The 14,626-nt window shown below is 39.2% G+C and overlaps 1 protein-coding gene across 1 annotated transcript; it reads right to left on the minus strand.

Moving 5' to 3' along the window:
- Positions 1-3,177: 3,177 nt before the first annotated feature.
- Positions 3,178-13,291, minus strand: BET1 (Bet1 golgi vesicular membrane trafficking protein). Its single transcript, XM_027574413.1, has 4 exons — positions 12,880-13,291; positions 8,978-9,102; positions 5,835-5,891; positions 3,178-4,348 (listed from the first exon to the last, which is right to left on the minus strand). The coding sequence occupies exons 1-4, from the start codon at positions 12,896-12,898 to the stop codon at positions 4,193-4,195; spliced, it is 357 nt and encodes a 118-aa protein (XP_027430214.1). The 5' UTR covers positions 12,899-13,291; the 3' UTR covers positions 3,178-4,192.
- Positions 13,292-14,626: the final 1,335 nt, after the last annotated feature.

The raw sequence follows: 14,626 nt of genomic DNA on the forward strand, positions 1-14,626 counted from the left end.
TTTGCACCCCATACCTCATCCAGTAATTCAGTAAGTTTCAAAGTAGAATTTAAAAATATAACTGTAGGGGTGCCTGGGTGGCTCAGTCGTTAAGCATCTGCCTTCGGCTCAGGTCATGATCCCAGGATCCTGGGATCGAGCCCCGCATCAGGCTCCCTCCTCCGCAGGAAGCCTGCTTCTCCCTCTCCCACTCCCCCTGCTTGTGTTCCTGCTCTCGCTGTGTCTCTCTCTGTCAAATAAATAAATAAAATCTTTAAATATATATATATATATATATATAACTGTAGAAAAAGTAAAAGGAAATAGAATGTTTACCACCTGTTTATCAAACCTCTACAGGTAGAGAACTTTCTAAGTTTCTCTCTTGAGATTTCTGCTTCCAACGTTGACGTCTGTTGCTCTCATTCTAAGAACCCATATAAGCTAGATATACAGGAAAATCATAGGTTTTTAAAAAATCCCATCAGATTGCTGAGGCTGCAAAGAAACCTAATGAACTAAATTCCAGAAACTGGCGACCTCTCGCTAGCAGAGGGAAGACAAATAGCTGCTTCTAGCCCCAGCAGGATGGTGGTGGCCGGGTGGGGGTCTGGCAGCAGGGAGCAAGCGGCCAAAACTGTTTCAGCAACATGTGGGTGAGCAGGACCCATTAGATTCCTAAGTATCCTGACCCCAGAAGTACTACTGAGTCCCAGGAACCCATTCTAACTTCTTTACGAGGAATAGCACTTCAGTAGCCCAGTAACGCTGTGTGTTACCGCTACCTACACAAAATTTTTACTGCTGTTTTACAAATAGAGTAACTGAAGTGGAGAGGCCATCAGCCCAAACTCATGGTGTGAGTGGGAACCAGGATTTATGCTCAGGCAGGTTGACCCCATAGCTTTTTGTCTCAGCTATGATGCTATTCTGCTTCCCAGTAAATATTTAGTCAAAGGTTATTCATCAGTATAGCCTGATGAAGTTATTTACTGACTGAATGTACCCAAATTATCAAGCACTTTTCCCACTTCCTTTACAAGGAAGCAAATTCAATACATATAATTTGAAATTTGAGAGCATTGAAAAATTAGGACAACTAGTTTATTTTTTAGAACTAGCAGTGCTCTACAGGAGCAGGTGCTGGAGTTTTCTGTTCCAGAATTCTGATGTTTAAGATGATGCATATTTGTTTTAGGTTTAACAGCTATTCTCTATTCAAGGAGTATCCATGAATTAATTTCTATGCTAATTTAAATTCTAGCAGTAATATGTATAATTCTCCCTTTGCTTATTGTAGAGACCTACACCTTGTGTCCATAGGGGATGGTGCAGGTAAAGTTATACTTTCTATCATTTGCAAATGTGTCAGCACTTCCAAGGACCAACTCCTAGTGAAATGAAGTGAGTAGACACTTTGCAGAAAAATTTGGACATTTGGGATTTTCATAAATTATTTCCTGAATTTGCTTCACCATTTAAAATGTAGAATTTATAGTGTATCACCCATCATCCAAATATCTGCAAGTCTTTTGTTGTTTGAATAAAAACTATAATGTGGATATGTTGCCTGTTCAACTATTATGACCAACTTCCCAGACACCTATAGCAATAAAGTATTTTTCAGAGTTAGCAATGGGTTTGTAAAAGATTAAAAGGATTAGAGCTTTTCCATATTTGATGTTTCCCCCAAATTTTGTTTCTGGGAGTACTTTTTGCTAGGGGTCCCCCAAATGCGAGGAGAAAAGGTACTGCTGAAAAATCTCTGACGGGGCAGGACAGGCCCTTCCAGAGGAGTCTCCTGCCTCCCAGGAATCTCAGCCAAGGCAGTGATGAGGGAGTAATAGGAAATGATGGTTAGGGACCTTAGGCAATTCTAAAAAACGAATCATCAAGTAAGAAATGCTGGACAGTGCAGTGATGAGAATCATGTTTATATCACCCCAAGCCCCTTTCCCTGAAATCCCCATCCCCTTGACAATATCCAATATTTGAAAAAAAAATTTTTTTTTTAATTCGTTTGGAAGAGAGACACAGAGACAGAGAGAGCACAAGCAGGGGGAGAGGGAGAAGCAGGCTCCCAGCTCAGTGGGCTCCCAGCCTGACGTGGGGCTCCATCCCAGGACCTAGAGATTATGAACTGAGCTGAAGGCAGATGCTTAACCATCTGAGCCACCCAGGCGCCCCTGAAATAGTGTTGTAGTACTTTACCAAGATTGTCATCTAACAGCTAAACCTTAACCTTGAAATCCATCCTTCACTTGCCATCACTGGTTTTCCCAAGGCTTTGATCTCATTTACTTGCACTGTTGATTCTCTTCTGTTCCCATCTTCCAATCATTTTTTCTTTGGCCTTCTGCTCTTCCTTTTGCAATTTTAATTATTGACAAGTCTTCCCGAGCTCTGATGTCACGTAATTGGCACAGAACACACAGTTAAGTAATTCTTGAAAACTGAATCAGTCTCTAATTGAGAGGCATTTCTGCTTGGAAGTCACAGCATCACCTCAAAACCTGAAACCACCATATTGTCTTGCTCTTAAGTCACTTTTCTGATGTGTGTGTTAAGGATAGGGAGAACTAACATTTATTGAGTGATGGTGTGTCACGTATTTTCAGTAACTTATCTACCTCTGACAACAATCCTATGAAATACGTGATTTAATGAAGAAACAGGCCCAAAAACATTGAGCAAGGGAAGGAACAGAGATCTGAACTCAGGTCATCTAACTCAAATCAGAGTCTCTCACATCACATCACAAGACCTTGGGCCTGTTTCTTTGGTTTTTTTTTTTTTTTTTTTTGGAGGCAGGGCAGGGCTGTTTCTTATATGTGAAGTCACTTAACCCTTCTCAGTTCTGGTGTTTCTGTCAAATAGAGGCCCAAGTGATGACAAACAGAGCCAAAGACAGGACCTAAACTATTAGGTAATTAAGGATGAGCAAAAAAGGATTGCACACTCAGCAGAATCAAAGGTAAGAGACTTTCAACTAAAAATGTAGGGAATTAAAGAGATTTTTGAAATTGCAGTCACGATTTATCAAAATAATAATAATAACTTGTTTGAATCAAATTCTAAAATAATATAAATATATTATCTTTTCCGGATTTTGTTTGGGACCTGGTTTCAGGACCATTTCTCAGGTTCTATGTTAAAAAAAGAGACAGAGACTTGAACAAAGAGGCAACAAAGACAATATATTTCATTAAAAATTTTATTTTTAGAACCCGTAAGTGGGCAAATTCCAAACAGTAGTAATACAGAGTATTTAAGAACATCTTAATATTTCTTTCTGTCCATCTTTGTTTTTCTTTCCATAAACAAATAGACTGGATTAAAGCAACAACACTCTTAACCCCAAGTTCAATGCCTGAGTACTTTCAATATCTATTTTGAACACATAATAAAGCAGAGGCAGTTAATTTTATTTCCATTCAGAGCTTAGCAATTACTTTAGCTTCACATCATTCTGTCACAAATGATAACCAAATGGCCTACCTAAGTAGCTAAAATCATTGAACTATTGTAAGCCAAGTCAATGGTCTGTATAAAATTAATATAAAACAATAACTAGACTGGTACACATTTGTTTTGGGCCCTACAAGAACTGTGCCAAAATAAAAAGCTTCAGTAAAAGATGAGGTCACTGGGCAGAGGGGAAAGAGGAGTCATGTCATCAAAATTTTTGAGGAAAACTGTAGGTAAAAGGAAATCAGCCTAAGCGATTTTAACCAAAGAGAGGAGGAAAGGGCAGTACATTATCAGGGCTGATGACAATTAGGGAAAATACATACACCATTCCCTCACAAACTTGTTCACTACCTCAAGAGTTCAGCATCAGGCTCTCCAGGGATTCTGTTATTCTCCCACTAAGTTTCTTCACACGGAACATAAGCCTACATTTATGCTAAGAGCAGAGTATTAGATGGTTATTTAATCTGACAGCGAACAACAGGAAAAAAAATTGTTAGGGCCAGAGTGACTTCAGGCCATCTCAATACCCCTGAAAATAGGGGCAAAAAATGTATCATTAAGCAACAGTATTCAAAGAGCACTGTGTTATCTAATGTGATTTATAAAACAAATAAAATCCAGTAATCCTCAATGGAAAAAAATCATTAACACTTGAAAATTTGGAATGTTTTGCTGCTGATTTTTTACCAACGTGGCACTCCAAACAGTTAAGCTGGAACAAATTCCAAACTCACTTGCATCACCTCAGTTTAATAATCCAATAAATGACGAAAAAGACAAATAATGAAAACAGCATCATATAGCACAGCAGCTTTGTTTGGCTCCCTCTAGATAAAATCTTCAGTTTTCCCATAGTTTTACCTAGAAATCCAGTTGTAGAATCAAATTGTGAATCCTGTGAGGAGAAGAGGAAAACAAAATAGTTAGATTGTAATATTCGACATATGCACATTTAAGTAATTGAATATACTGTTATTAGAATACATTTTTAATGTTTAATCAATTCAGGAGCCTGTCTGTAACTTGTATAATCAAGTCTGATTACTCCGTGCAAAACAGAGTAATTCTCTCAATGAATAAAAAGCTCTTTCATTATCCAATAAACATTTCTTTCAGCACCAGAGTAATTCAAAATCCCAAACTATTTGGGTCTTTTCCCAATCATGTGAATTAAAAAAACCTTAACAATAAAGGTATGTAGTTTGTCTATTATCATACAGGTGTTTTCTGTTTTTGTTGGGCCACTGCTCTCCCAGGTCAAATGGTTGGTGCTTTCCGTAATTCGGGACAATAATTCATCCAAAATTTAATATGGTTAGCAGTTAAATGTACTTTACTTTTAAGATCCTTTTATTTAGACAGCTGACCTCGAAGTACGGTAGAGTCTATTAAAAGTTAAGAGAATATCATGGTTAAGATTACAAATATGGATGGGGAAAACTACCATATTAAGTCCTTAAGATGAGAGGACTAGGTGTGGATTAGAAATACTGCACTTTCATAGAAATCTCAATATCCTAAGATGTAAAGGCCCCAGCATAATGACAGCCTTTGCACAGCTCAGGTTCTATGGACTTCAAGCACTTTAGATCTATAGTTCTTCACCAGGGTTATGTATCACAATGACCTGGGACACTTTCTTTTTTCACAATACATATGTATAGGTCCTTCCCCCTGAAATTCTTTATCAGTATATTTAGATCGGGAACCAGGCATAAATATTTTCAGAAAGTTCCCCCGGTGATTCCAATGTACAACCGCCATACGAATGTTGCTTTCAATGCCATATTCATTTTTGAGTAATACAATTTTAAAAGCAAGTGGAGAAACTAGGGAAGGTCCAGAGAAGTGACATCCAAAATAAACACTCCGGGATGGAAATAGGCTCTACAAGAAAAGGTATATGTTGCTGAGCTCACTGAGACTTGAGATAAAAGGCTCTGGGATGTTACTATGTTCAAATCTTATTGATTTGTTCAGAAGTGATCCTTAGGAGATCAAGCAAAAGAAATGGGCTCACATTAAGTGAAAGGCATTCACCTGGTTGGATATGAAGTGCTTTTTGATTACGTGGTAGTCTGTATCCACTGAGATCTCCAAGAACACTCAAAACAGTCATTTGTCCTGAGTCTTTAACAGTGTTTCTAAATACAAGATGAAAGATACAATGGCTTCTACCTCATCCTCCCACTTGTGTTAGGCAAGATGAAAAGTGGGAAAATAAACAAACATTAATTATTTCAAAGCAATGAGATACAAAAGGGCAGGAATTCAGGACTTATAATCTCTAATTTCAAAATGGATAAAAGTTAAAATGATTAACAGACTAAAATTGAGAATATTAGATCAAATTTATTCAATTTAAAGTCAGAACCACTTACCATTTCAGCTAATAATTTATTTTGATGTTTAACCTCATGGCCTATTTCAATGGAAAGCTATTTAAAAAAAAAGCACATACATTATTACTCATATAAAGGTATTTAAGTGTCATAAAGTAAAAATAATACCACTCTAAGCATACTCATTTTCTCAAATAAAACTCTCTTCCAAAAATATAAAATACATATACTTTCTTCTGATATTTTTTCCACTGACGTTAAAGGAAAACAAATTTAGAATTTCTACTCCTTCCCAACTATGGATATTGTCTCCCTGCTCTTCATTTTGATTTCATCTTAATACTCAATTCCATCTTTTAATTTTGGTACACACTTCTCTCTGAATCTCAGCCTTGCATGCTTTTTTCTTCCTCTCTTAAATTTATACATCATTTATCTGTATATTTTCTTCTTTACTTTTTTTTAAGATTTTATTTATTTATTTGAGATAGACCAGGGGCAGGGGAGCAAAGGGAGAGGGAGAAGCAGGCTCCCCACTGAGCAGGGAGCCCGAAGACGTGGGTCTCGATCCCAGCACCCTGGGATCATGACCTGAGCCGAAGGCAGACACTTAACCGACTGAGCCACCCAGGAGCCCCCCTCTTTATGTTGAAAAAGATATATACAAGTACCCATCTTACCAATTCAAATCTACATTAAGTATTTAATATTTTTTTAATGAAGTGGGACATTACTTTGAATATATGCCTAAGCTGGTTACTTATTTAGATTCTAGAGGTATTTTTCTTTAAAATATGATAGTAAGGGCGCCTGGGTGGCTCAGTCGGTTAAGCATCTGCCTTCGGCTGAGGTCATGATCCCAGGGTCCTAGAATTGAGCCCCATGTCAGGCTCTCTGCTCAGAGGTGAGCCTGCTTCCCTCTCCCTCTGCCTGCCGCTCCCCCTGCTTGTGCATGCACACATACACTCTCCCTCTGTCAAATAAGTAAATAAAAATCTTTAAATAAAAAGAAAAGAAAATATGATAATAAATTGGAAAAAAATTGACAGGTTATTGTTACCTCCATCCTGAGCTATACAGAAAGAGGCTGAGCCTAAAAGAAATGCTATTTATGTGGTTATGGCTGCTATTCAGACCAAAACCTATTTAATACTTTATATGACAAATTCATCAAAGGCTTTACTTCCAAGATATTTGGATAAATTACAAGCAACAAATGAAAATCTTGGCAAACCACTGCAAATATTGTTCTCAACTTATCTTGTGGTGGAAAGTATATAGGGTGATACTGACACAAAACTGTACTAGAATTCTACAGATGAGAACGTGAGCTTTTTACCCAAATTTAACAATTCAGAGATAATAAAGCAACTATAAAGCTAAGTAGCCCAAATCACCTAACTACTTTCTACAACTGTCATTCATGCCATGGAAAAATTTCCAGGAGAAAAAAAACCTTTCTTCTAACAAGAAGCCTAAATTATCAACGTTGGAGTTTAAAAAACAAAAAACGAAGAACATTTAATTCTTAATTCCCTCTAAATGTTGATTTTCTAAATTGTAACATTATACAGTATTACTTAGTTCACTGATCAATTCCTTTTGATTTAATATGACTTCGAAAACAATACTCGTTCTGAATGTAATAGTCTCCAGGCTGAATACAATTCTATTTTCCAAAGACTAATGAAATACCAATTAAGTTTTGGCAACATGAGCTTCTCCTGAATGCTCTATTAGTGTACAGCATGTTTAATGTAATATAGAATCAATCACATATGCTGTTAAAATCACCTTTTTGTAATTCCTTTATTTAATACATATTAAGCTCAATACTACCAACAAGGAATTATGCTTAGGGGCTGTGTAAAAGATAAAAATAAATACAGTAGAAAACCCTACATTCTGGTAAATTTCTTTTACATACAAATAATTCCAATGCAGATCCCTATGCGATACATGCTAGAGAAATGGTACAAATGGTCTTATGTTCACATGGAAAAAAAGTTACTTTTGATGTGATAATCAGGTAAAGCTTTCAAGAAGGAAGGAGTGCAGTGAAGAGGAGCCTCTACTATGGGCAAGCCTTCAGTGCACGTAAGGAGGGAGAGGACACTGCTGAGGCAAAGGAACAGCAGGATCAAAGCTACGGGAGTACAAGCAGACAGCCAGCGAACACACACCAGAGACTAATTTGTCTGGCAGAAAACATATACACGTTTCCAGAAGTGAGGAGCATAAGGTCTGAAAAGCTGTAGACAACCTGTGAAGGACTTATCTGGTCAAGCTAGAGTGTGAATATCATTCTTATATCATGGGAAGACACTGGAGACTTCTGGGAGCATATGATGCAATTTAAAAAACACTCCAAAAAGATGGCTGTGGAGACAGTATGTAGCTCAGAATAGAATGTGCAAAAAACGAGGAGCAAACAGGTTAAGGGGCTCCCTCAGTAGTTCACCTAAGAAAACCAGGGGATAGCATCCGAAATAGACAAGTAGAAACGGGGGCACCTGGGTGGCTCAGTCATTGAGCGTCTGCCTTCGGCTCAGGTCATGATCCCAGAGTCCTGGGATCGAGCCCCACGTCGGGCTCCTGGCTCCGCGGGAAGCCTGCTTCTCCCTCTCCCGCTCCCCCTGCTTGTGTTCCCTCTCTCCTGCCTCTCTCTCTTTCTGTCAAATAAATAAATAAATAAATCTTTAAAAAAAAAAAAAAAAGAAAGAAAGAAAGAAAAGTAGAGACAGAAAGAAAGAAGCACAAAACTCAGTGACTGACATGAGGTACAAAGGTAGAAACATGAAACACTGAGATGTGTAGCTCAGAATACAAGAAGAAGAAAAGTCAGGAAAAGAGCTGCTTGGGGCAGAAGATGGACTGCTCTGAGACATTACTACAGACAACATACAGTAGACAACATACAGTACTATAGATTTACCCACAAAAAAACAGTGGAAGTTTAAAAAAAATAAATGTACCATATGTTTTGATTGGCCCCATTTTCTAATCTTCTACTCAAATCATGTTTAAATTTTGAGTGCATTTTGACCTTGCTGAACAAGACACACCTTGCATAACTGAATTCCTTAGTATGATGCCAATAACATACACAGTTTATAAGTATATAATATGTATGTACATAAATACATAAATTTGACAGTATGTAACATCTGTTAAATACTTACAGATTTTATAGCAGTTACTTTGCTTCTCAGACTTTCAGTGAGTCTCTCGTTTTCTTCTTCACAGGCACTATAGCCACTGTTAGCATAGCCATAGTTCCCATAGTTGCCAGGAGGTGCTCCTTCACCTGCAAGGATCAGAGTCACAGTATAGTTGTAGCAAAAACAAGCCACTTTTGAAACCTTGATAGGAAAGAACCAAAAAAGACCCCTGGAGGGCGTTGCAGACCACGTATGTCTGTAACATTCACACTTCAAAGGAATTTTTAAAAATTAGTAACCAAATAGAGATCAGAACAATTCTTTCTAATGCCCTCTTTTACGCAAAGAATGTTCATTTTTATACTTGTTGATTGCTTACTGATTGCCCACAAGACACTAAAATAGGCACCGATATACAAGGATATTCAGGATACATTCCCTGTTCCATAGAAGTACAAATTTTTAAAAAAGGATCTAAAAGTAGTAGCGTCGACTATCCATTGAAGAAGCCTGGCTATGAAGGAAAAGAGAGAAAGGATAAACATAGCAGGAGGGAGCTCAAGGCAAAGCGGGGTCCTTTACTGGCATCTCTTTCTTTTAAATAGAAGAGAGCTGGAATAACTTTCGGAGAACATTAGCTAAGAGTTAAGAGGGACATGCATTCATTCAACAAATATTTCAGAAACTCCTATGTGCCACATCCATTTTTCTTTCTAGGTACTACTGTTGGGAGCTTATCTTCTAGGGAACTGCACTGAGAATACATAGTCCCAGCTACTGCCTCATAAAGTACTTGGTATTCATCAGGCAATCAAACAGGTGGAGTGAGCCTTGGAGAGTGAATCTGTATATAAATGTGCTAGAGGACTGAGACAGGAAAGCAGAGTTGAGGGCGTTGTTTAACCACTTTTTTAAAAAAAACAATTGATACCATCAATTTTCTCAGTAAAGGAAGAGATGGAGACTGTCTTTAAGGAAGGGTATCATTTGGAAAAAGCAGTAAAGAGAATAATGGAGGAAAATGACTAGGACTACACGGGCCCTAGGAGGATAAAATGATCCTGGCTGAGGCAGCATACTGTGGTGGTGTCAGTCCTCCTGGATGTGTGATTTTTCTGAAGAAGTGCTCATCAGCCGAGTCAGCCTGTGAGAATCTGGATGGTTGGATTGATCAGGAGTTTGATCAAGAGGTTTACAGCGATGGGGCTGAAGAAAAGAGCCCCAAGACTGAGATCGCTTGCCCAGAGAAGGTGAATATATGGAATGTGGGGACTGCACTGGACAGGGATGGAAGCAGTTTCAATGGAGAAATGAGGGAAAGGAATGATACAGGGACTAGGTCTCTGTAAACTCAAAAGAGTAGACGAAGCAACAGGGACAGTGAAAGATGGAAGGACAGGAAGTAGCAGTCAGTGCTGGCAGTTGAAGGATGGTTGAGGTGTAAATAGGAAGCTCTTTCAAGACCTGGCACAAACCTCACTTTCTCTTAAAGGCAAAACTCCCTCTGAATTCTTACAGCTCTTACTGTACACAACAATAATATCACACTCTAGATGATACTATAAGGGCAGAAACTAAATTTGTTTCACTCCTGGCTGTGTATCCCCCACAGTGTACACACACAAACACACACAAAGTAAGGCACACTCAATAAATACTGGTAAATGAATTAATAAATAGAATCTGACTTCACTGTTATTCAACTTTGAATGTGCCTGCCTTTGCCAGGAATGGAATCATAAACTTCTTTGAGGGCAGAGACAGTGTCTTACACTTCTTCTATATCCCCTGTACCTAATGACTATATACAGCAGACACTTACACAATTCCCACCACTACAAAATGTTAAACAAGTATGTTCTGGGAGTTGCATTCCTCAAATTTTCCCTCAATTGCTGATACACTATCCATAAAACTCCACAAATATAGTATGAAAAGTTGTAGGAAAGCTAGTGAATGCCAAAGATCATCCTTAGTCTTTATCCATTTAGACAAATGCTACTTTTTTAGGGTAGTTTCTATCAATAACTGAGCCAAGTCATTTAGAGATTCATGAGAAGTGTGCCACATGAACATCTATCAGCTTATTTGTCCCAAGTTTAAAATTCCAGGTCAATACAATCTGATACTTAAAAAAAAAAAAATCCAGAATAAAAAAAAATCACATTACACCAATGTAAATGATAGCAATAGACACTTAAGCAAGCATCTTTCCACTCAACTACAAGGGAGCTTCCGGGGGGGGGGGGGGCGGCGGCGAGGAGCAGGGAAGGAGGCTCTATCCTAGAGATTCTAGTATAATTAGTCTGGACTCCAGTCCAGGTATCAGTGCCTTAAAAGCTTTCCAGGTGATTCTAATGTACAGTCAGGGCTGAGAACCACAGCTTCTCAAGTCCCTTTTCTGCAATTTATCATGGCACACTGCTGCACCAAAAACATTCAAGGGAGCCAAAGGACCTATTGATGAGATCTAAACTCCTTGGCCTGGCACTCATAGTATCTCCTCAGTGGGGTTCTGCTTCCATGTCTCCTACTTCAGTCACACTGGCTTAATAATAATCCCTTATACACACCATTCCTAATTCTAGTCCTACAACTTTTCGGGGGTACGAGGAGGGGTAGGGAAGTCTTGCTTCCAACTTGCCTCTCTTACCTTCCATTAATCAAGCTCTGGTTCAAGTTCTTATGTCTCTACAAAGTAAGCAGTGCTCTATCTCTGAAATCCCTGAGACACTAGCTGTATAACTTATTTGCTATTTGTATGTGCAACTATCACCTTGTACTATGTTCCTACTCACCAACTAGACTGGAAGCTATGCGAGCACAAACAGGGCCACAATCAACTGTATACCTAGAGCTAACTTTAAGTACACAATAAATGTTTGTTATCATTAATAATGATAAAAAGAAAAAAAATTTAGGCATATAAAATTAAACTGCTCAATATTATTTTTTTCTCTACAATTTACTTGGCCAAGTATTCATAAAAGCTATATTTTTCAAAAGCTCTTTCTCATACTACAATTTTTAAATCAATGAGCAAGTCTAAAGTTACTGGCAACTTTCACCAACTTTAAATACCTGACACTTCTGAAAAACTTTTTTATTCCTTTTTCCATTTAATTGTAACCATTGAAAAAGGTAACATTACCTTTTTTCAAATATCCCACATATTTTCTCAGGTATGCTGTACGCTGATTTAGCAGGGTTTTTTTTTTTTTTTTTTCTTTTTCTTCTTCAAAAGTCTCTTAATGGAGAGCTTCAAAACCCAGAAAGTGCTGTTTTATTAGCTGTACGTTATAATGGCCCCTTCAAAGTCCTTGTGCTTGGTGAACCTGTTTCCCAAGTTTTCACAGTGGAACAAGACTCAGATAAAAAGTGTTCTGGGTTTAAGGGCCTTTGACCCCGATGTTACATACTATGGCCTTTAACAATAACGACAGGTACATTTACCTTTGCAATTCACTGTTACCAGATTAATATGATTGCTTTTAGTATGCTTCGCATGCAACATTCATTCTTCAAAATCTGCTTCTGAAAAAACTAACATCCAGGAGGAGTGGAGTACGAGACACCGAAGCCAGACTTGGGGAAACTCAGGTTTCGTAATCACTCTCTGACAGTCGACACTAAAAAACTTGGCAGTTCAGTTGGCACCTGTACATACCCCACCCCCATTCCTCCACTACTCTCTATAAACCTACCATTCAAACTTGGGGCTGAACCAAACTAAAGGAAACCCCTAAGATCTGGTACAAATGGTGTGTTTCTACTTGGTTCCGCCTCCAAAGACCCCTCCATACATCCTGCTTTCTGGCCCAGATTCCAGTGACATAAGATTGGTCCGATTTCCTTCCGCGTCCCCGCGCCCAGCACGGCCGGTTCTGGGGCCCCCGAACTTCGAACCTCAGCCCTCTTCTTACCCAGGCCTGCACGCCTCATCCTGCCAGAGTAGGGAAGAAAAAAGCAGATGGAAGGGTGGGTAGGAAGGGGCCGGGATCCCCCGGACGGCGTCTTCAGTACCAGGGCCCAGAGAAACACCAACTTCTTTCCCCAAAGCGCCACGACATCACTGGACTCTAAACATCGCGCCGGCTGATGGCGTCACCCAGACACTTATTGCTGCCTTGCGAGGCGGCTTGAATGGCATTCTGGTAAATGTAGTTCACCGTCGACGCAGGTAGTGAGGCAGGGGCGTGGCGTGAACGCGGCTCCCGGAGAGGGCGGGGCTTCCGCAGAGGGGTGGGTGCTGTAGGGGCTCGGACTCAGGGTCTTTGGACCTTGGGTCTTCGCTGCTGGGCCTGCGGCAACCTGGATCTTACTCTCAGTTTGTCGTCCCCCCACCCCCGAGTTTAACCCCGTAGGTCTGTCCTTCTCAGACTTTGAAAGGTTGGTTGACTCATCTTTCCTGATTCCTCCTCTTACTTCCTCTGACATCTAGAGTCAATTCAGGGAAAGTCCAGGAAAACTTTATCCAAGTTTCTGATCTCACACATAAGTAATCTGAGACCCACAGAACGGAAGGAAGAGGGTAACAAATTTGTGCTGGGTCACCCAGTTGAGAAAACCAGGTCCCGTGGATTAAGACTCATGCGCGGAATGAGGCCGTCAATAGAAGGAACAGGGTGTCCTGAGGCACTAAAAAAATTAGTTTCCGGTTGCTGGATTGGTTGCATTTCTAGAAATAACCAGGCAGGGCTATTAGCTGTTAAGGACGAAGGACCCCTAAACTCTCTCTCACTTAGACCTTTTTAATGTACACAAAGAATATGGAAATGCTATTTACACATGGTAATGTGCCAGTGTAAGGGTTTAAAAGCCTCTTGGCAAGGGTGGGATGGTAGGGGAATCCGAGTTAGTCCTAGAATATCATTTTATCTCACGGGATTATCGTAAGGATTAAATGAAATAACAGTTTTTTTTTTTTTTTAAATCTGATACACAGTAGATGCTTAAAAACCACTGGGTGTTTGTGGTTTTGTTGTTGCTGCTGTATGGCAGTGGAATAATCTCCATACTAGAGATTTCTGAGAGTGCAATCTCTGATAATTTTAGTGGTTCCCTCATAGTTTCCCAATAGGAACATTGGCTATAGTGGTGGCACATAAATCTGTCTTAAGGTTGCACACGAAAACAATTTTTAATAAAAGTAATTAACCTGGGAAATAAACTTAAACCAAGAACATCTTGAGAGAAGACGTCTCCATAAAAATAAAATAAACTACCATTCTTTAAAAGCTCTGGAATTAAATGATTGCATCAGGGACACATTTTGCAAATGAACACCAAAGGTTCAATAAGAGAAATGATGGCAAGGCTTCCCTTTTTATTTATTTATTTTATTTATTTATTTTTTAAAGATTTTATTTATTTATTTGAGAGAGAGTGAGAGAGCACAAGCAGGGGGAACAGCAGAGGGAGAGGGAGAAGCAGGCTGCCCACGGAGCAGGGAGCCCGATGTGGGGCTTGATTCCAGGACCCTGGGATCATGACCTGAGCTGAAGGCAGATGCATAACCATCTAAGCCACCCAGGTGCCCCAAGGCTTCCCTTTTTAATTTACAATCTGTGACAGTCCCTCCTTTTGTAAAAAGTACACATGTTCTATAAACAAAACATGTCAGAAAAATCATCTTACTGAAAGAAGGCTTTCTCATATAGAAGTCCTTAT

This window comes from Zalophus californianus, chromosome 12 (genome assembly GCF_009762305.2).
Source record: "Zalophus californianus isolate mZalCal1 chromosome 12, mZalCal1.pri.v2, whole genome shotgun sequence".
Lineage (NCBI taxonomy): Eukaryota > Metazoa > Chordata > Mammalia > Carnivora > Otariidae > Zalophus > Zalophus californianus.

Coding starts and splice junctions, on each gene's coding strand:
- BET1 (XM_027574413.1), bottom strand. Junction 5,892..8,977: donor AAGTAACTGCTATAAAATCT/GTAAGTATTTAA, acceptor TTTTTTAAATAG/CTTTCCATTGAAATAGGCCA. Junction 4,349..5,834: donor ATAAATTATTAGCTGAAATG/GTAAGTGGTTCT, acceptor TTCTCCTCACAG/GATTCACAATTTGATTCTAC.